The sequence below is a fragment of the Centroberyx gerrardi genome, chromosome 3 (genome assembly GCF_048128805.1).
Source record: "Centroberyx gerrardi isolate f3 chromosome 3, fCenGer3.hap1.cur.20231027, whole genome shotgun sequence".
Lineage (NCBI taxonomy): Eukaryota > Metazoa > Chordata > Actinopteri > Beryciformes > Berycidae > Centroberyx > Centroberyx gerrardi.
In genome coordinates this window covers 31,422,577-31,442,798 of record NC_135999.1, presented here as the reverse complement: position 1 = coordinate 31,442,798, position 20,222 = coordinate 31,422,577, and the positions used below count along the sequence as shown (strand labels likewise).

The 20,222-nt window shown below is 39.6% G+C and overlaps 3 protein-coding genes across 3 annotated transcripts in view; 2 read left to right on the top strand and 1 right to left on the bottom strand.

Moving 5' to 3' along the window:
* Window positions 1-8,306, bottom strand: part of LOC139925043 (uncharacterized) — a 64,542-nt gene extending 56,236 nt beyond the window's left edge. Inside the window, exons 1-4 of the mRNA XM_078290151.1 lie at window positions 8,018-8,306; window positions 7,006-7,136; window positions 2,065-3,413; window positions 19-22 (exon numbers count right to left, since the gene is read on the bottom strand). Of these exons, the coding sequence (XP_078146277.1) occupies window positions 19-22; window positions 2,065-3,413; window positions 7,006-7,136; window positions 8,018-8,306 (1,773 nt within the window). The remainder of the gene's footprint in view (window positions 1-18; window positions 23-2,064; window positions 3,414-7,005; window positions 7,137-8,017) is intronic.
* A 1,137-nt stretch (window positions 8,307-9,443) lies between these two features.
* chchd10 (coiled-coil-helix-coiled-coil-helix domain containing 10) lies at window positions 9,444-15,316 on the top strand. The gene is made up of 4 exons (XM_078282744.1): window positions 9,444-9,615; window positions 13,229-13,460; window positions 14,316-14,457; window positions 15,050-15,316. The coding sequence occupies exons 1-4, from the start codon at window positions 9,575-9,577 to the stop codon at window positions 15,067-15,069; spliced, it is 435 nt and encodes a 144-aa protein (XP_078138870.1). The 5' UTR covers window positions 9,444-9,574; the 3' UTR covers window positions 15,070-15,316.
* Window positions 15,317-16,677: 1,361 nt separating this feature from the next.
* Window positions 16,678-19,884, top strand: ddt (D-dopachrome tautomerase). The gene is made up of 3 exons (XM_071909394.2): window positions 16,678-16,835; window positions 17,496-17,671; window positions 19,369-19,884. The coding sequence occupies exons 1-3, from the start codon at window positions 16,728-16,730 to the stop codon at window positions 19,439-19,441; spliced, it is 357 nt and encodes a 118-aa protein (XP_071765495.1). The 5' UTR covers window positions 16,678-16,727; the 3' UTR covers window positions 19,442-19,884.
* The last annotated feature ends 338 nt before the right edge of the window (window positions 19,885-20,222 follow it).

The following is a 20,222-nucleotide window of genomic DNA, read 5'->3' as shown; positions in this document are numbered from 1 at the left end:
CATTCATAATAGAGTAACTGTGCTTCACCAGTGCAAAATAATGATAAATAGATTAAATAAAACCAAAGGATGAAATTCTTTCAAAAATATCATTTATTGGTGGATTTACACTACAACGAATATTATATATTCACTTGTACAAATCTATATGGAAAAATTTCCCCTTAAGAATAGAGAACATACTTTCTGTGTATGCTACAACTTTGGTGAGGTTCACAGCTCCGTTTGAAGAAATGCAGCTCATAAATGGTTAGCTAACAATGTGATTTGTAGTATCTAACACATTAAAATCTCTAAAATGATATCATAAAAAATAAAAAGGACCTTTCTTTCTATGCTACCATCAGGAATGTAATTATACTATTTAATGCAGAAAACATACAGAAAAAAGAATGATGGAAATTGCATGTTGAAAACGTGACATGATGAAAAACCTTAAAAATAACTTCCCTGTATCATTGTCATATGCAACATTATAAAAAAAATGAAAAGAAAAAACACCAGACATTTGATTCCATTCCTTGTAGCCCACTGAAGCACTCTCATCCTAATACACAAAAAAAGTTAGAAAACTTTATACTGCCATACACAAGTTTTAATGCTACACATTATCGTCCACTGAGACCAGCTTAGAAATGTCCCATGCTCCCTGATAGTGTTCAAAAAATGAATATCGCCGGGTGAAAAGTTTTGGCTGATATTTCTTACCAACAAAAATTTTGTTTCAGAAAGTCAAATTTCAAGCACTGGAGGCTTAAATGGAGGCTCCTCATGCTTGCAACTTTTAGAAATACAAGGCTATGACTAAACCTATGACAGTTTACTAGGTCATTATGGAAAAAACTACTGTCTGGAACAGCTGTCATGCCTTATAATGTTGCTTCAGTAAACTATCAGCTATTGGATGATCACACCAATTCCAGTCATAAACACATAGGCAGCTTAATCTTTCATATGTTGCAATAGCAACAAATTTGATCAATCCCTTCAGTTCAGTTCAGTTTTGGGGCATTTGTGCTTTATTTGATAGTTCACAGTGGAGCAGACATGAAAGATGGGAGAGAGAAAGGAGGGGACGACAGAAAGGAGCTGAACCCGCAACGTACCCGCAATGCATTTTGGTATGCATCTTACCCAAATGAGACACCAGGACGCTCTTTATATGAATGATTTACTGCAGTAGGTAAGGTAGGTTTTTTATGTAAAAATCCAGCTGTCTTATCACAAAGTGGGAGAGAAGAGCATCCTATCCCCACTGATTGAGACCCCATAGTTTGCCCAATTGAAAGTCTGGTGTCAGGTATGTTCACTTCTCCATCCACAAGTGACAAATCCAAACTTAAGAGTGAAATCCAAACTGTCTCCTAAACAGCAGCAGAGAAAGCTGGACTCACCAACATTAGATATTTTCCTCTCTCGTCTCTTTGGTATCTTTGGTATAAAGCATCACAGACCAGGCGGGTTGGTAAACATGAGCGTGCTGTGTGCAGTTTACTGACGTCTTACAGGACTTGTGGGAATTCAAGTTCACAGTTTTCAGTTACCTTTCACTGTCATTTGGAATTTCCATCGTGCAAAGTTGCCTAGATCAGCTTTAACTTTGACTCTAACTCAATGTTTTGAGGGAAAATGAAAGACAAAAAAACCTTGTAAGATTATAATTCTTGGGGGCATTCAGGTGGGTCAAAGGACAGAAATGTACTATGTTCTTGCAACATTGTGGATTTGATTCCTATTCAAGGACTTTTTCCTTTTGTCATCTCTTCATTCTCTCCCATCTTTCTTGTCCCTTCTGTACAGAGTCTAATAAAACTGAAATGCTCTGAAAAATACTCTTTGAAAATAAGTCTATTTCCCATTCTGTATAAAAAAGTCAAGCATTTAATGCTGTTTAAAAATAAGTCTAGTCTAGTCTTCTTAAAGGAAAAGTTCAGGATTTTTAGAAGCCAATTTGCATTTATCACTAACCAAGGCTCCAAAAGGCTGCTGTGCTGAGATTTTGAAGAACTTGGATGCAACGTCCCTGTTTTCTATTGTCAGAATCCCGATCTTTCCTTTCAGTGCTGGATCTTCTGGTGCCTCTTCAGGTTGCTGGGGTGCGAGAAGCGGCGGTTGCACACGGAGCAGCTGAACGGCCGCTCCCCAGTGTGAACGTTCCTGTGGATGTCCAGCTGGCTCTGGCACACGAAGCTCTTGCCGCACACCTGACAGATGTAGGGTTTCTCCCTGGTGTGCCGAGCCATGTGCTTCTGCAGGTCGGCCTCCAGGAAGAAGCGCTTGGTGCAGCTGACGCAGCCGTACGGCCTCTCCATGGCCACGGCGTGGAAGCGGGCCAGGTGGAAGCCGCCGGAGTAGGACGAGGGTCTTTGGTTGGGCTGGCCTGAATGCTGGGAGGGTTTTTGGTAGCTTAGGTGGCCGGCGCCGTGAGACGGCGTTTGGCCAACGTGGGTTAAAGGGTGGTGCGATATGACGCATGATGCGTTACCTAGGTAGCTGCCCTTTCCTTTGCGGTCCAGGTGTCTGAGGTGGATTGTTGTGGTGTTATTCTGGCTGTCGTCCCCGTGTGCGTCACTGGAGGCGGTGAAATGGGAGGTAGTTAACCCACTAGAGGTTCCAGGAGCGTCGTCGCGTGGGTAAAACACAGACCCACCCTGGGGAGTCAATTTTACCTGCACTGAGCTGCTCTGTCCGGCTGATTCGAGCCGGATCACCTGAATCTTAGGTGGGGCGAGCCTTTCGTCTCTCTCTCTCCCTCGGTCTGTCGCTCTATTTGTCTGGTCTACAGCTGTTTTCCCTCCGTCTGACCACTCACACTCCTCGCCTTCCTTGTCTGAAGTCGCACCACCATCAATGACTATCACCTCTGACATGGAAGACTTAGAAGCGAGGCTGCTGATGGTGGTGGCGGGACAACCGACACTGCTATCTAAGGCAGGATCGCTGGACCGTCGATCGGGGCGCAGCACAACTTTCTCGATGTTCGTTACGTCGTCACGGCGAGCCGACGCGTCGTCCGTGTGCGTCGACACGTTCGCCCACACCTGAGGCAGAGGAACGCTAAACAGACTCCCCCGATTTTCCTCGTCAACGTCCGCACTCGCCCCTGCTCTGACATGGCCACTCGTAAATTCCAGCCGGGAACTACGGGTAGCGTCGCTGTCGTTGTCTGTCTCGGTCGACTGGCCGACAACAAGGGTGATGATGTCGGATCCACTGACCTCCGTTTCGCTGTGACGTCCGGCCGGCCGGGCGTCGCTGAAATCCTTGGGGCCGCCGGGAGGCGAGGTGACGCCGTCTCCTCCTCCTCTGGTGCTGATGCGGGCCTCCGCCGCCACCTCCTGGTCGGAATCGCTGGCCTCCACAGCTCCCTCCACCTTGACGATCAGCAGCTCCCCCTCCTCAGGCTCTGCTGTCTGACAGGGCAAACAGATGTGTGGATTAAGAATTACTGTCTGCACAGGAAACAGAGCACTAATGCCACAGTGGGCGATTTGGTTCACTTCCAACAAGGGAACTGGTGGGTGGGAACATAATTGTGTACGGAATTACTAATTTCCCTACACCGTTAAAAAATGGTAACGCATTTAACAATCTATTAATAGTTGTCCACTCACAATAGATGTGCATAGAGTCATTCATGCCACCTACTATATAGCCCATTATGAAACAACTACAGGAACAAACGTAACTGTGTTCATTTATTCAGTTGATCAAATGATTCAATGTAAATTTTTGAAAATGAAGACGAAGGTGAATATCTTATATTCTCTCGCTTATGTTATGTAATGTGTGTATGTTATGTAGTGTAAACAACTACGCATCAGGCACTTGCGGGTAACTACTAGAAACTACTAAAAATATTCTGTCGGTTTCCATCAGGAAAGTGTGCTGAAGGGTTTGATTCACGGTGGAATTGGGAAACACAGGAAACACATTGGGAGACAGCTATCAAAATTGTGTTCCCGAAAGACATTTTGTCATAAGTAAGTAGATGATTTACTTATTTTTTCTCACAGATTGTACCCTAAACCTCACTTGGTAGGGCAGCAGACTGTCATGCAGGGTCTCGGGTTCTAATTCCAGGGTTGGCAAATGATTCAAACAGAGTTTGACCCCTTAACCCTGCAATGTTTACCTTATGCTATTTGACATAGTCAGTTTAAAAGATAGCATTTTCCCACTGAGATACTGAGAAAAAAGTTACACCCCACACCAAAATTCATCTTTTCGTTTGACAACATTGCACACAGTCAAGAACAGATAATGAGTACATTTACATGCCCTAATAAATTGAAAGATTGAGGAGAAACTAACTGGGTTATGCTTACTCTGATTATGACCTCACCCCGATTAAGATAATCAGATAAATGCGTTTACATGATTAATGTAATAGTCGGAGTATTACCTCAATTGGGTTAAGATCGAATTATTAGTGTGCGTGTACTCATTGAACGTACTCATTGATAGGCCTATTCATGAACATCCTTATTAATGACTGTACGACCTAAAGAAGTATTGACCTACTCTATACTAACACTAGACCCAATCTACACCAATTGCGTGCTTGTTTGAATAAAAGTTGGCTTCAAAAGTTGAATGTACTATTCTGTTAGCCTTGATAGTAAGGCAGTGCAACACTGACAAAAAGTCATACTGTATTATTTTTTTCGTTTGCTCTATAATACAGTTCACATCAATATTTTACACAACAGTACAAGTTTTTGGACGTAATTTCTTTTCAGCACTTGAAACAACATATGGATGTATGTTATAAGATGCTAGTGCTTAGGTTTTGCTCTGATTTAATATAATGAAGGATTTTATCTGATGTGTTACAGCATCATTTCATTATGTAGTCTCTACGAACCACTAATCCCTTAAAATAACCTTACATTTACATGAATTCACCCCTTAACTCATGCAAAATCCCCTTAAAATTAATCAAGGGAGTTATTAATGGAGGAGATCCCATTGAAACCACCTTAAACACCCCTTAATTTTTTACTCCTTACTTTCTAATTTAATGTAAAATTCAGGGAGACAGGAACTTTCTATTAATAACTCATTAATAACCTGTAAACCTGCACAAAGGGCATGAAAAATCCCTTAATTACTGGTGTTTCCACAAGCCAATTCATGAATAAATCCCTTAAAAACCCATGATACTAACCATACTTTATTAAAGCTTTGTTATTTTTAATGGATAATTAATGTTTATGTAATGGAGAAATTAAGGACATTTCAGGGCTAAAATTAAGGGGTTTGGTTAGCTCCTGGTCTGTTTTGATGCATGTTGTGTTCATAATGGTTTAAGTGAGACAAAATAAGTTTAACCGCTGGTCATGCGGGCCGCTAACAGAAAGCATACTGTCTCTTGTCCTACTGCTGAGAGACAAAAATACTGGAAATACTCAAGCCGAACAACACTGTGTGCATGATGTTGATGCTCAGATTATTTTATGAAGGGTTAGATCCTAATTTCTGTCGCTGATTTTGGTCTTTTATTAAAAATGAGGTATCAGCCAGTACACTGGTTGTCTATGCAAGTCTTCCATGAGCTAAAAATGTTTCCCTTCCTGGTTTGTTCATGTTGTTTTTCTAAAAGGGTGAACAGTCTGTTTCCACTGCAGCTGGACTGAAAACCATCTAATGCAACGAATGTGCGATACAAGTTTTTCCAACTTTCTTTCATTCTGGTATGTTCCTGTAAAGTGTCCCATTTGTAAAATCCCCTGACTTCCCCAGAGAACTGATCAAATTCCCTGACTTTCCCTGTCTGGAATACTCCTCTCTAAACTCTATGATATTCCAGGAAACAACAATAATATAAGTAAATATGCCTATAGATGCATAATAATAAGAACAAAGTGCTGTAAATGTACTCTTTGAATCCATAAATAAAGACAAATGGATTTTTCTGGGAACGCTGTGAACGTAATTGAGTGATGGATTTTGTAACTCGTCTTTTTTTTGGCTGGCTTTTCTACCTGAAATGCATTAGGTTTTAGTTGTATTACTTGGAAGTGTTGCAGTAGATAAGAGAATTGAAGAGGAATCAGAATAGGCAATGACCAAGTGCTATTAAAAAGTCTACAGAAGCATGGAGAAAGTCATGAAGACGAGAAATGACATGATAGATGTGCGGGCGAACGGTGAACTCCATTAGTCACGTTTCAGAAAAATAGTTGGGTCCTTAAATGATAAGGACCCAACTTATCATAACTAACTAGAGCGCATAACTACAGCAATTAATTATAGCAAAGAAGTACAAACTTTGAGCAAGCATCTCTGCTGCCTTGTTTTACATATCATGTACATAGTATACATACAATTTATTATGAGAAACGTAACTCTCAAAAGACGAAGACATTAGATTTTTAAGAAATTAAGGTTTTAGTCTTCCACTTAATGGAAATTTTAATTGTTATCACTGATAGGGCTGAACAATATTGACAAAAATCGAATTGCGATTATCTGACAGAATATTGCAATTGCGATTTAAACTGCGATTGATATAATCACATTTTTTTCTTGTCATGCATTTTTTAGAACTTTTTTTTTTAGAACTTTTTAGAACTACATTGTTTAAAGAAAAGTGATTTTGTTAAAAAAAATAGATGTCAGTATGCAGGATTTACTGAGTTTAAGCATGATGAAAGGCTTTCACCAATATTGTACTTGATTCATGGACTAAAGATTACTTGCAGCTCTAAAACACCTTGTTTAGAAATCCATTTTGGACGCTCTAGAAAAAGTGAGTCAATATTTTCCACTACTGCAAGGTGGGAAATTACCTCCAGTGACACAGGAAATGCTGGCAATTTTTTTTCACTGCGCATGTTAGATAAAATCAATTTGGCATATGTACTAGAAACACTTCACTTATTCAGTTTTCAAACTAATAAGTTCCATTTTATTTAATAAATACACCCAAAAAAGAAAGGTGGGAAAACTAACTAACCCTGGCTCTTCTTCCCACTTTGTATTGCACTGTGGAATATCTACCTCAGTTTTGGTGGTGGTGACCACCTCCTGGTCGGGGTCCTGGTCCAGGTTAATGGGCTGGGCCTTCTGTAGAGACTGGTGAGCTCCGGGACCTCTGTTCAGAAACCTGGTCCTGCCCTGGAGAGAGGGGCCTGGCAGAGGATGGAAGGTGGAGGTCAGTGACTGGCCACTAATCCAATAGAACTCAATACAACACTGTGTTAAACTAGAATAGAATAGAATAGAATAGAATAGGTTTCCCTTTTAATAACTAGGTGTGACAGAATTGAGCAATATAATACCTGTGACCCTTTAACAAACAGTAGAAGAATAGAATAGAATAGAATAGAATATATGTTGGTCTAAAAAAAACAAAAAAACAACAACACTTCATGGGAAAATGTCCAATGTGAAGTATTTTATCAGAACAATTCATAAAGGCTCCACTGAGAAAGCAATGAGGCCTATATATAAAATCTATACACAGTGTGTTTAGAATGCACTGGAACAAAATACAGCAGCTGCAGGTTAAGGGGTTCAGAGGTCGACAATACTTCTCGTGATCCAAATGTCTGGCAATTTAACGTCTCTGCTTATTGATAAAGGTACACATCTGGAAGAGCATGATGGAATACCTTTTACGAACCGGTAGGAGCTACTCTTCATTTCGGCATACATCCAACACGCCAAAACAGCTGCTACTTCATTTTATTTCGACTTTTACAACTGCTTCGCCTGTTATTTACACAAGCTTCTTCCACCAAAACAACCGTTAACTTACACCGTGAGAGGCGGTAGCTAGCAGTGTGAACCAATTCTAAAAGTTGAGATTTTATTGAAATAAACTGCTGCTTGGTGGGTTGGATATGAGCCGAATTTAGCAAAAGACCCTAACGATTCTTAAAGGGTCTTATATGTTCTACAAGGTGACGTACGTTCGCTGATAAACAAAGCAACATTAAACTGCCCCAATTTTTGAGTGACGGTTGGCGTGACTCTCCCCTGCATACAAGAGATAACGGCGCGTGCATACCAGCCAGGGCATCCCGGTGCTGTCGGTTTAGGAGGCGGACCCCGGGGAAGCGGCTGTTGAAGGAGCCCTCCGGACCCTTGACTCTCTCCGCCCGGTACCTGGCGATCTGCAGCTCCAGCAGTTTGATTTTTCGGCGGAGGAACTCGTTCTCCTTCTGGCTCTGGGACATTTCCAGATGAACCACGGCGTATCCGTCGTCCACAACTTTGCAGATTTCTGCGACGGCCGCGTTGGCCAGCACCTCCATGATGGAGGCAATCTGAGAATGGAAGTCCAGGGCTGTCGACATTGTTACAGCTGAAACACTCGGCCTTTTGGTGAAAAAAACGAGATTTTGTCTTTAAAACAGTATCGGCGGGGATAAAAACGTTGCAGCGCTACCTGAAATGCATATCTATTTGGTTGTACGTGTTAAAAATGATGGAGAACAGGTTTAGTATCGAGGGAGCCGAGTCTTTGTTGATATGGTGGCTGCACGGAAACTCATTTCTGACAGTCTTTTTCCAGTAAGAACAGTGAATACAGTAAAACAGCGCCACCTACTGTTCAGGAGCGGACAGGCCGTAACACAGTACATTGGCAACATTATGTAGCAATGCAGAATTTTGTCAAAATCAGATTAGATGAAGCTATAATGATGCATGTGGTGGAATTGGGTCGCTGCAGCAGCAAAATAGTAATGGGACACAGCAAAGAAAATAAGAATATAAAGAAGAATAGAGCAAATGGGCGGCATATAAACATAACACAACCGAGAAGGCTACCATGTATGAAAAGATAAACTATTAGGTCTAAAACATGGGTTTATGCAAAATAACACAAAGCAGTAGGACATGTGGAGACAAGAAAAAGTAGTATCTCAGGTATTATATATATATATATAAAAAAAAAAAAAATTAACACTCGCTGTGCTACACACTGATGTAAAGAATGATATACTAAGTATAAAGTCAGTAATTATTCTGACTCAGCTATCAAGTGTTTTATCACACTGACCTGTGGGTTAAAAAAGAAGGAAAGACAAAACCTAGGAAAGTACATTTCTTGGAGAAAATGTGTAGAAAGCAGCAGTTGAATCAATTACAAAGATCTAATCTTGTAGCTGTTTACAATGTGAATACCAGATGTTAGTGTTCACTCTCCACCATTAATTTCTATTGGGGGAAAATGTAAAAAGCGAAATATCAAAAAGAAACTTCACATATCTCCTAAGTAGACCACCTGGACATTTTAAACGTTGGAATGTTTTTGTTATTATTATTATTATTATTATTATTATTATTAGTAGTAGTAGTAGTAGTAGTAGTAGTAGTAGTGACAGGCAACAGTAACAACAAAGATACTTTTTATGGGCTGCTTTGGAAAATCTCGGGGTAACTTGCGAGATCTCGCGACATTTGTCAACCTGAAAAGCCGCACAAGGTCACTTGCACGTGCGTGTGCTGTCACCGGCTGCAAGACCTGAGCAGCCCGTAAGCACTTTCTAGAAGCAACGACTGACTTGTCCCATTCACCAGCCGGTTTTATCCATAAAGTCAGATCTTTTCTGTTTCAAGGATGGCCAGAGGAAGCCGCAGTCGTCCCTCAGCTCCAGCGAGGTAAAAATAGTTTGGGTAATTTGCGTAACTGGCTCAAGAGTCGGTGTTGTAACATTGTAACGACCCTCTTTTACTTAAGCGCTAATTCAGTCTGTCGCGATTTGACACTTTTAAATGCAAGAAGCCTGGGACTAGCAGAGGTGGTTCTTCGCCTGGTGTATAATGTGGCTACAGACAGATATTTAAATTGCGTCATGAGTCACGGAGACCATGCCTCGTCTAAAGTAGCCTAAGTCATTTTGGTCTTGCCAAGGTCACTAGGTAAAAAGTCAGCATGTCTTTAAAGAGAGTCAAAATACATGATTTTGTTTTGCATGTAATGTTTTCCTGGGAAAATGTTATCAAGGGCGTAGGAACTTTTCTAAATCTCTGAGTATGCGTATGTTGGGACCACACTGCCCTGATACATGCCGCTGTCTTGTATGGAGATTACGCCAGGCCAATGTCCATGCAAAAATCGGACAATTTAATGTGTTCTTGCTTATCGGCAAACGTACATTGTAGTACCTTGACTAACATCTTTTACGATTTTGTTGTGGCCACTAGCAAAAATGGCATAAATATGATCCACTAAGCAGCACTTTATTTCAACAAAATTTCAACTTTTACAATTGGCTCAGCGCTCGCGCTACCTCTCTCCGCGGTGTGTTTTGGTGGAAGAGGACGGCGAGAATAACAAGCGAACTAATGATAAAAGGTGAAATGTTATTGAAAGAAGTGTTGTTTGGTGCATTCCATGTATGCCGAATTGAAGAGTGAAACCTAATGATTCGTGGAAAGGTCATATGCCGTGCTCTACGAGGTGTGTGCGTTTGCCGATAAGCAAAGAAACATTAAATTGTCATATTTTTAATGGACTTTGGTATATTGTTCTCTATATGAGAGAAAGCTAGGGACGATGATAATCTTAAAAAAACGACTGACTTCTTGGCTATTAGACAAATCCTAATCGTCAATCGGCTGAACTTTTATCATTGCCAAGGGATGTCTGTCTCCCCACAGTCTTAACTGTTAATCCTGCTACCTGCGGTCATAGGTAGACTGAACTCTTCTGAAGTAGGAAGCTGAGAAATGACCAGAAAGCTACAAGAGTTTTGGATAGGCCTAATACGTAACAGACAATTTTATGACATTTCAAAATGACTTTGTTTTCCCAGTACAAACAGCAGCTAACTGGGCATTTTTTCAGTGAAACTATCCCCTTGGAAGGGTGGAGAATGTGAAGTGGTGCTCTGATACACTGTAGACCTTAATACCTTGATCAGGGATGGACACTTTACAATCAGTTGATATCCATAGCTTTACCAACTGTAGGTTGGTAATTGTAGGTTGTTTGAATCTAAAAAAAAAACGTATGTTATTTTGTACTAAAATCAAATGTGATTACATGATAGGCCTATGTGAGTCTATAGGCTAAACTACTAAGCTGACTAACTGGCCTTAACACAGAGACTGCCACTGACAGTGTGGATTGTCTTTTCATTACAGTTCACTCAATCAATGTGTGTCTGGTGCTATGTGGTTGTATTTCTGTTGAGTGAGAAACCAATTACAACTAATTACAACTATACTATCAAGCTATGAGTTTTTATACATATGAGAATTAAATAGCATTGCTTTTTCACAACATGACAGTTGAAACCAATTAAGTGGCATTGTCATCTATTTTGTTTGCAAATAATGCACACCAATGCAGAGATGCATAGCTAATAAAAAATCCTAGGCTACTGTGGGGGACAATTGTTATGTTTCCTGGTGGTTGTGTTCAAAATGGATAACCAGACAACTTTGACATAACTTTTTTGATAACTGTTTTAAGTCAATAGGCATCAGTCTTTGCCCATCTCATCCTTGACGTGCAACGGTGTGTCAACAAAGCAGACTTGGATTAATCATATTCCTAAATGGCTCGTCAGTCGGATTGGCTTTCATAAACACATCTTAAAAAGTCCTAGATTTGGCTTGTTAGGGATTCAGTTAATCAGACTGGGTGAAGGGGGATTAAAGCTGTATCAGGATTAAATTGTTTAATTTAAAACCCATAGGAGTAGGTTTAACTTCAGAGGAATGGTTTTGGTCAGATGCATTAGTAGTATGAGTATTGTTTATGTCGACACCAATAGAAGACAACTGTGGGAGGAAAAGAGGATCATTCATCACAAGTATATAAATAAATGGAAAAATAAATAAATGAATGTTTGTGATGTTTTGCATTCAGCAATCTCAATCCATGTTTTTGGATTGTAGTATTAATTTATCATTTTCCATTTCTCTTTCTGTTTATCTTATTACATATATATGTGATTAATGACACTCCTTTCCCATAGAGGACAACTATAAATGCATATAAGCCCATTAGTAAACACATTAGCCCATTAGGAAACACATCATGCTTCAATTCACAATTTTTTTGTATTGTTAATGATTTTCCTAGCATTTTTGATATGCTGTCTAATGCTGTCTGAATTTCTGGAAACACAAATCAATTATGGGGAAACTTTCCCCAGGAGTTTGGGTGATTGTCTAAGCAGTGGAGTCCATAGTTCAGAAATTACTAAACTACATTCAAGATGTGTTTTAGAAATGCAACTTTTCATGCACAATGAACTATATTAATTGAGACATACTTCTGGCTTAATTTTTAACCTGTCTGAGAAGCTAGGTCTCAGTGTTAAAGATCTTAATTTTCCCTCCTTTATTTTTTCTTTTTGTGATTTAAAAATGATTTGTAAATTGCTGATTGCACAAAAATCACAATGGTTGGTACTAGTATACTAACAGCAGTGAAATATGGAGGACCAGCTGCTCTCTATGTCGAATTTGATAGAAAATAATATCATGGTCCATTGAATTAAACATGACAAGGGATTTCATTTCCATGTAGTTTTGTTTGTTCCTGTAAAGTTCATGCAGTTTGAATGGGGGAAAAAAGTGGTGGGTGGCGTTGGGAGGCAAAATTAATAATTACATAAGTGAGGGGGGCATGTAACTGGAGACACAGCTGATGTCAGAGAAAGAGGCCCCTGTGTTACATTTGCATTATACCTATACCTGTTTTTCTTCCTCGGCCATCCTCTGTGGCTTTTGTCGAGCTTAAAGGTGCAATAAGTACGATTTGTATGCCCACAATATATGTGTGGGGGGTTGATAAAGTTGTTGATTAGTACCAATAACTCAACAATTGGGGGACTTGTGTAGGAGGTGGTGAGTTCTTTCGATGTTGTTGCAATTCCCACTGGTCGCCAGTAGAGGTTGATAAAGGTCATAGATCACGTAATGCCCCTTTAAGTAGGGATGCGACCATATGTTTATCTCACGATACGATTCGATACACGATATGGGGTTCACAATTCAATACAACCACGATACGATATAATAAATAAAAGTCCAATGACAACAAAGTCTGACTGTGCAGAACTATGTTTATTTTTGAGCCACAAATCTTTCTAGCAATGGCATTGGCTTGCTAGAATTTAAACAACAATTTTAATCTGATTTGTGATTACTACAGCAGAATAACATGAAGCTAATATTGCGATACATTTTTCTGCCCCACGATACCTTTACGCCTGTCTAATGGGCAAGAACTTTACAGTTTGTCTTCTTTCCACAGCCCAGCTCCATCCCACGCTCCAGCCCCCGTCCATCCGGCCCCTTCGGCCCTCGCCCCGGCCCCGGCTCAGTCCCAGGGACCGGGCCTCATGGCCCAGATGGCCACTACTGCCGCTGGGGTGGCAGTGGGCTCGGCCGTCGGCCACGTCGTGGGCAGCGCTCTCACAGGAGCTTTTAGCGGAGGCAGCAGCAGCAGCAGCAGCAGTCCAGAGCCAGCCAAGCCTGCGTACCAGGTGAGTCTCAGGTCTAGTCTCCAGACCGCTTTTCTGTCTTGGACTTGTCTCTGTTGCATGCCTGTTTTGACTGAGACTTGTCTTGGTTTTGACTTTTTGACGCCTGTGTAAAAATTTCAAAGATACATTTTTCTTTACATTACATTACGCCATTTAGCAGACGCTTTTGTCCAAAGTGACTTACAATAAGTGCATTTTGTCAATCACAGTCTTTATCAGCTAAGCCTTTAATAGGAATAACTAGCATTTGTAGAATCAGATTTTTTTTTTCTTCACCTGGTCCACCTTTTTTTATTTCCCCCCCTATACTACAAACAATTCAAGGGATTACACCTGTATATACAGTATAGTATGTAATGGTCCTCATTGACTACAGTCTAAGTTTAGGAAGAGAGGATAAAGTGTGTGTGAGATGTAGCAGTTTATAGAGGGTCTATATTCATTCATTCATTCAGTAGTCAGAGAACAAATATTTTTTTTATTTTACTAAATATAGACACTATATCCACCCACCTTTATTCAGTCTGCATTAAATTAAAGTAATTGATGATAATGTGAAGTATATTATTCCATGCTGATTTTCCTTGATGTTGAGTTATCTTGTCTATAATGTCTACATCGTGAATTTCATTTTCCAAAAGTTTATAACACTGGAGTTTGTATCCATTTCATCTGTGCCATAGTAAATGAAGAACAACCTATTGAGGCATTTCGTTTTGCATAATCTATCAGATTTATCATCTAACTTTCCATACCTCATGGAACCTTTTCTGAATCACTAGGATCCACAGGTTACTATACAAGTGTACACAGCACACAAGTGATTTACGTGCTCACCTGTTTGTATCGTTCCAGGAGCCGGCCCGGCCTGGACCAGCCCAGCAAGGCCCCTGTCACTTTGAGGTCAAACAGTTCCTGGACTGCGCCACCACCCAGACTGACCTCAACCTGTGTGAGGGCTTCAGCGAGGCGCTCAAACAGTGCAAGTTCTCTCACGGTAAGTCTGTGGTGAATGACTGGTAGAATCACATTATATTATGGAGTTCAAAATTTGATACAACGATACGATGTAATAAATAAAAGTTCAGTGACAACAAGTTTGACTGTGCAGAATTATGTTCATTTCTGAGACACAAATCTTTCTAGCGATGGCATTGGCTGCTAGAATGTAAACAATTTAAAAATGTCATTACAAAGTGTAAATAATATAATTTGGATGGAGAGCTTGTGAAACTGTGATGGTCAAGCATCTCATTTGTGATTACTACAGCAGAATAAAATGCAGCTAATATCGAGATACATTTTTCTGCCCCACGATACGTATTGTCACATTTTTGTATCGCGATATATTGAATTTCGATATATCATCCCATCCCTTGTATCTGATGTTTTTAATTGATGTTTATCCACTTTTTCACAGTTTTAAAAATGTTTTAATGTGAGCTGTATGAAACATAACTAAATGCTAAATGAATTTTCTGCGTCTTTGATCATTATACTCTCAGAAAACACTTTTTCTCTGTAAACTTAAGGGACTTAAGGGAACAACATAATGATTTTTACCATGTTGATCTTCTGTTTCTCTTCAGGTGTGCAATCACTGGTGTGAAGGACAAGTGCCAGCAGTCATAACAGACATTTCAATAATTTAAACACATATTCATTGTAGACAGATAAACCTTTTGGTCCAATGAAAAAAAACAAAAAAACATCTAGACTCTCTACCCCAGTCAGTGAGGATGCTGGTTTATGTTTGTTTGTTTTGTTGGTTGATTGCTGTGAAATATATGAAATGTTTTTGGTAATGTACAGTGATGAAAATGGAATAAATAGCTGCTATCTACTTTCAACTTTTATCTGCCTGCGTTCAGTTTATTTCTATCATGTACTAATGACTGTGCAATACGTTGTTGTGTAATAATCCTTAATAGCACAAAATTTCCCTAAATGTAGGATATTTTTCTGGGAAAGGATAAAGGTACAGTATGAACTAAAAGTGTCATTTTTAACTTTCTTGCAATTCTTCTGATAAAATTCTGTAGATTATTATTATTTTTTTAACAGATTAAAGGATCCTGAAAGTCATTTTCAGACTGCTACAGATGGAACTGAGTTTTAATTACCTCCACCAAGGAGGTTATGTTTCGGTGCCGTTTGTCTGTTTGGTAGCAGGATTACGGAAAAACTACTGGGCCAATTTTCATGAAACTTCGTGGAAGGGTGTAGCATGGGCCAAGGAAGAACCCATTAAATTTTGGAGCGGATCCGGATCCGACTCACGAAATTTGCATATTATAGCAGACTGGACTATTGGCCTTGGCGGAGGTCTGCGCTCTCCGAGTGCCCTTCTAGTCAGTAATATGTTTCATCAAATCATTAAAGTCTCTATGCAAAAATTGGAGTCAGGAGTTTGGAATACTTGATAAAAGGAAGCCAATGTACTCTTCTTTTGTGTGGAAGTGCTCAAGTTAAAAAGTATTTATTGATACATTTATTATTTATTTGCTGAGATACCCCTGATGAAACATGTTGGGTAGCCATAGAAATGTATGTGTGTATATATATATATATATATATATATATATATATATATATATATATATATATATATATATATGTATAATATAAATATTTAGTTATTCATTCACAAATTATTTTGAATTGTCAATGGGGAAATGAAGGTCTTTTTTCTCAGGAATGAAGTCGACCAGCATGGGCTCTAGTGGTTACTTTCCCTTCCTGTTCATTTTGCTGAGTTGGTACGAGATACAAAGCTCCTTCTTGCTCCCAGCAGCATCAAGCTAGCTACAGATAGCCAGACTACGACAGGAAGACAGACGATTCTTCCTTCAAAATAAAAGCCTAAAATAGTCACTTTTGAGGGAAAAGGTACTGGGGTGTGCAGAATAGGGGTCCAGTCAGTGTCATTCACCTCTGATATGATGCAGTTTGTTTAGTTACATACCATTCATCCATACTACCATACTACCAGTCATCCTTAAATATGTGTTCTTTTATTGTAAGAACACATATTTAAGGATGAATGGTAGTGAATGAAAATGCAAGTTGTTGCTTTTTTATTCTACAATAGTACATTCTACAATGATTATGTAACCAAACAAACTGCAACACATACGCGTCAATAAGGCCTTTATTTTGAAAGCCATGTCCGGAAGTGGTATGTTTGATTTATTTACTCCAGCTGTCCTCGCGCCGGTCTTCCTGAGATTTTAGTCCCTGCTCAACTCTTCTCACAGCGTCGCCAACATGCCTTTCATTGACTTGGAAAGTAATTTACCAGCGAGCAAATTCTCCGAGGACTTTCTGAAGAAACTATGCTCCACCACAGCGGCTGTTCTGGGGAAACCGGAGGACGTGAGTTGTTGTTTTCTAGCAAGAATAGCCTAACGGTGTACTGCTAGCAAAGCTTGCATAATGCTCAATGTCAAACCTCGCGTGCTTGTCTAAAAACTGGAACACATGCCAAGGCTGCTTTTTATCAGTTATGTGTTGATGTGGTTGTTATGAACGTTTACGTATGCAAATGCCCTGTCTTTATAGGAAGCCTGTTATAGGCAGGAGTCTCAGTTCAGTTAAAGGTATGGAGAAGTACCTGCTTTTACTTTCACTTGCTACCAAAACATCCAAAACCAGCTTGGAAGCAAGTGAATTTCAGGGATCAAAGCAGGACAATGACGAAGGACTGACAAGATATTATTATTTGGTCAATGTTAGAAATTATTAGATTGTTATTAGATGTAGTTCACCCTGCTTTCCTTGCACAGACTCACACAGCTTAGAGGTTGGTTCTGAATATTTGATTTACTTTATGAATGTCCCCAATTCTCTTCTTCTTCTTCTTCTTCTTCTTCTTTTTTTTAGATATGGCTTCCAAATACAATTCTGGCTATTTCTCCTCTCTATTATAATGACCTAAACTTCAAATTTAGACTCTCTTGCCATACCCAACTGCCCCCCTCGGTCACAGGGTTGGACGCTCTTTGTATTAATGGGTGATTGATTGTTCTTTTCCAGAGGATGAACCTGGTGGTGAAACCCGGGATGCCGATGCTGATCGGCGGGTCCTGCTCTCCCTGCGTGGTGCTGTCGGTGTCTGCCATCGGCGTCACCGACACCGCCGACAAGAATAAGGAGCACAGTGCCAAGATTTTCCAGTTCCTGACTGGGGAACTCGGTCTAACTGAAGACAGGTCGGTTCTCTGGAGCACAGCAGACATAACCATCATCTTGTTATGGGAGACAGGCCTATTCTTGATGTTTTGTAATAACAGAGCCTGCACAATCAAACCCCATATCTTCCTTTTGGGCATGAGGCAGACCAGCTTTTTCCCACCCAAGTTGTTTTTCTAGCCCCGATCCAAATGGCCCATCTGTTTTCTATAATGTTATGCAATAGTCTAACTTGTGCTGACGTGGGGCGGCTGGCTGCAGTAAGACCAGGCCTACACAGTACACACTAACCTTGAACCTACACTCTGCAATGACTGCCGGACATCCTGATGAAAGAAAGACCAGATTTCTGTGAGATTTCTTTGAAAAATGCTCGGCCTGTACATTTTGTTCATTTGCTTGTCACACTATTCTGTGATATTGTAAAAGGATATAGTGGGCTGGTCACCCACTGGAATATTTCCATCCAAACTAGTGCTGAAACAATAGTCAATCCATAGAAAATGAATCAATTCTAATTTTGATAATCGATCAATCGTGTTAGCCATTTCTCAAGAATACCAAACATTTGCTGGTTAAAGGTTCACATACTAAGATTTGCTGCTTTTCTCTGTTCCATAACAGTATAAAATGAATACTTTGGGGGGTTTTTTGGCTGCTGGTCAGACTAAAAAGCAATCTGAAGAATCACTTAACTTGTGATGGGCATATGTTATTATTTTTGACATTTTATAGACAAAGTGATTAATGGAAAAACAAATTGATAGATTAATCGATAATGGAAATAGTCATTAGTAGCAGCCCTAATCCAAACAAAGTAGTGTTAGCTACAGTATGTTGACTTACATAATTGGCTGTTTCCACTGTCAACAGATCGTAAAATGACAAGAAGTAATAGCTTTGTAATGACCAACGAGTTAGCTGTATAACACAGGTTTCCCAATGGTCCGCCTTTATCAGCACCTTATGACCTATGGCTTATGTAAACAGTACATCTTCTAGTGCAGTGGCTTTCAAATTGAGGTCTGGGGGCCAAGGGATCCGTAGGAAGGTTCCAGAGGGTCTCCAGCAAAATTAGGAATAGTTTAATTTCACTTTAATTCCCTAGAAATTAGCCCACTTGGAGAATGTATAAGGATGACTCCTGATTATCAGATCTGGTCTCAGTCTTGTACTGTGGTTATTGCCCTGCCTAAAGGATAGACATTTATTTAATTCTCTACCAAGTCTTATCCAATCACAGAGCTCTCAGATGAGGGTTCTTTGGGCAAACCAACTATGAGTATCAGATCAGCACAAGATATTTCACACAATATAAACTGAAGGTACTTTACGTAATTCAAGGACTGCTGTGTGTCAGCTTCACCGCCTCAATTGGCCAAATATATGACCTTGTCCTTGTGTTTCCTGCTGTCGTTATTGTTTGTTTATAATCTACCCACGCTCCTTTTTTATTACATACACTAAACACTGTTGTGCAGAATGGACTGTCCTGGCTGCACCATGCAAAATGTTTATATCATTTTTTGTCTCATCAGCCTAAATCACAAAGTGAGGCTGCAACAAAGAAGATCCAATCACCACTAATTACAAGTCCCTTAAACAACATATAGTATGGCAATTCATAGACTTACTGCATTAACCCCAAATTCTGTTATTTTCATCGTAGTGAATGCATCAATGGGGAAATTAATTGCAGCTTTCTTGTATTTCACAGGATTGTTATCCGGTTCTACGCGCTGGAGCCTCATCAGGTCGGGAAGAAAGGAACCGTCATGAGCTTCTTGTGAAGGACGCTTGTCATTTCCAACACTATAAACTCATTCCTAAAAGATAATGAAGAAAACGGAGACAATTTTGAAGTGTAAATAAGCAGTTGATGTGTGAATAGACATATTAAAGATTAGGTTTTATTTAGGCACCTAGAGATATGAGTACAGGTACTGTATTTTCGTGTCATATATCCAGGTCGGCTGCCTGAACCACGTTTAACCCAAATAGAGTTTTTCTAAAAGCCTGTCAGGTACTTACCATTTTAAATACCATTTGATTTAATTATGTTTTTAATTGTTATTCTTGTATAACATGATACCTTTTTAGATAAATCCTTATGTCAGACACAGTTGCATGACTTGGTCTTGAAAGTCACTGTAGCCTTTTCATTCCTGACTCACATTACAGACTGACATTTGATATGTAATATTTTCACTAAAGACAGATGAGATCGAATGGATTTGACGTTGTCTTTTTTGTAGCAGATATAGCCACAAGATGGTGGAATATGTTTATCCAATTGGTGTGATTGATTGATTTTGAAAGGATCCATGGCAGTAGGGCTCACATTTTTCAATTGTTACATATCTCATTTTGGAATTAAACCTTCTACAATAGATTATATATATGAAAGGTTATGCAAGCCAAATATTAAGATTATAGTTCCTTTAATTTCGGCATTTTGATTTCATTATTAGTTTGTAATTCAACTCATTACATTTGATTGACTTCATTGGCATGGCTGTTTATCAGAAACAATGCTGCCAATACACTAAGCAAAATGTAATTTTTCAAAAA

Coding starts and splice junctions, on each gene's coding strand:
- chchd10 (XM_078282744.1), top strand. CDS start 9,575: ATGGCCAGAGGAAGCCGCAGTCGTCCCTCAGCTCCAGCGAG. Junction 9,616..13,228: donor CGTCCCTCAGCTCCAGCGAG/GTAAAAATAGTT, acceptor TTCTTTCCACAG/CCCAGCTCCATCCCACGCTC. Junction 14,458..15,049: donor ACAGTGCAAGTTCTCTCACG/GTAAGTCTGTGG, acceptor GTTTCTCTTCAG/GTGTGCAATCACTGGTGTGA.
- ddt (XM_071909394.2), top strand. CDS start 16,728: ATGCCTTTCATTGACTTGGAAAGTAATTTACCAGCGAGCAAATTCTCC. Junction 16,836..17,495: donor TTCTGGGGAAACCGGAGGAC/GTGAGTTGTTGT, acceptor GTTCTTTTCCAG/AGGATGAACCTGGTGGTGAA. Junction 17,672..19,368: donor CTCGGTCTAACTGAAGACAG/GTCGGTTCTCTG, acceptor TGTATTTCACAG/GATTGTTATCCGGTTCTACG.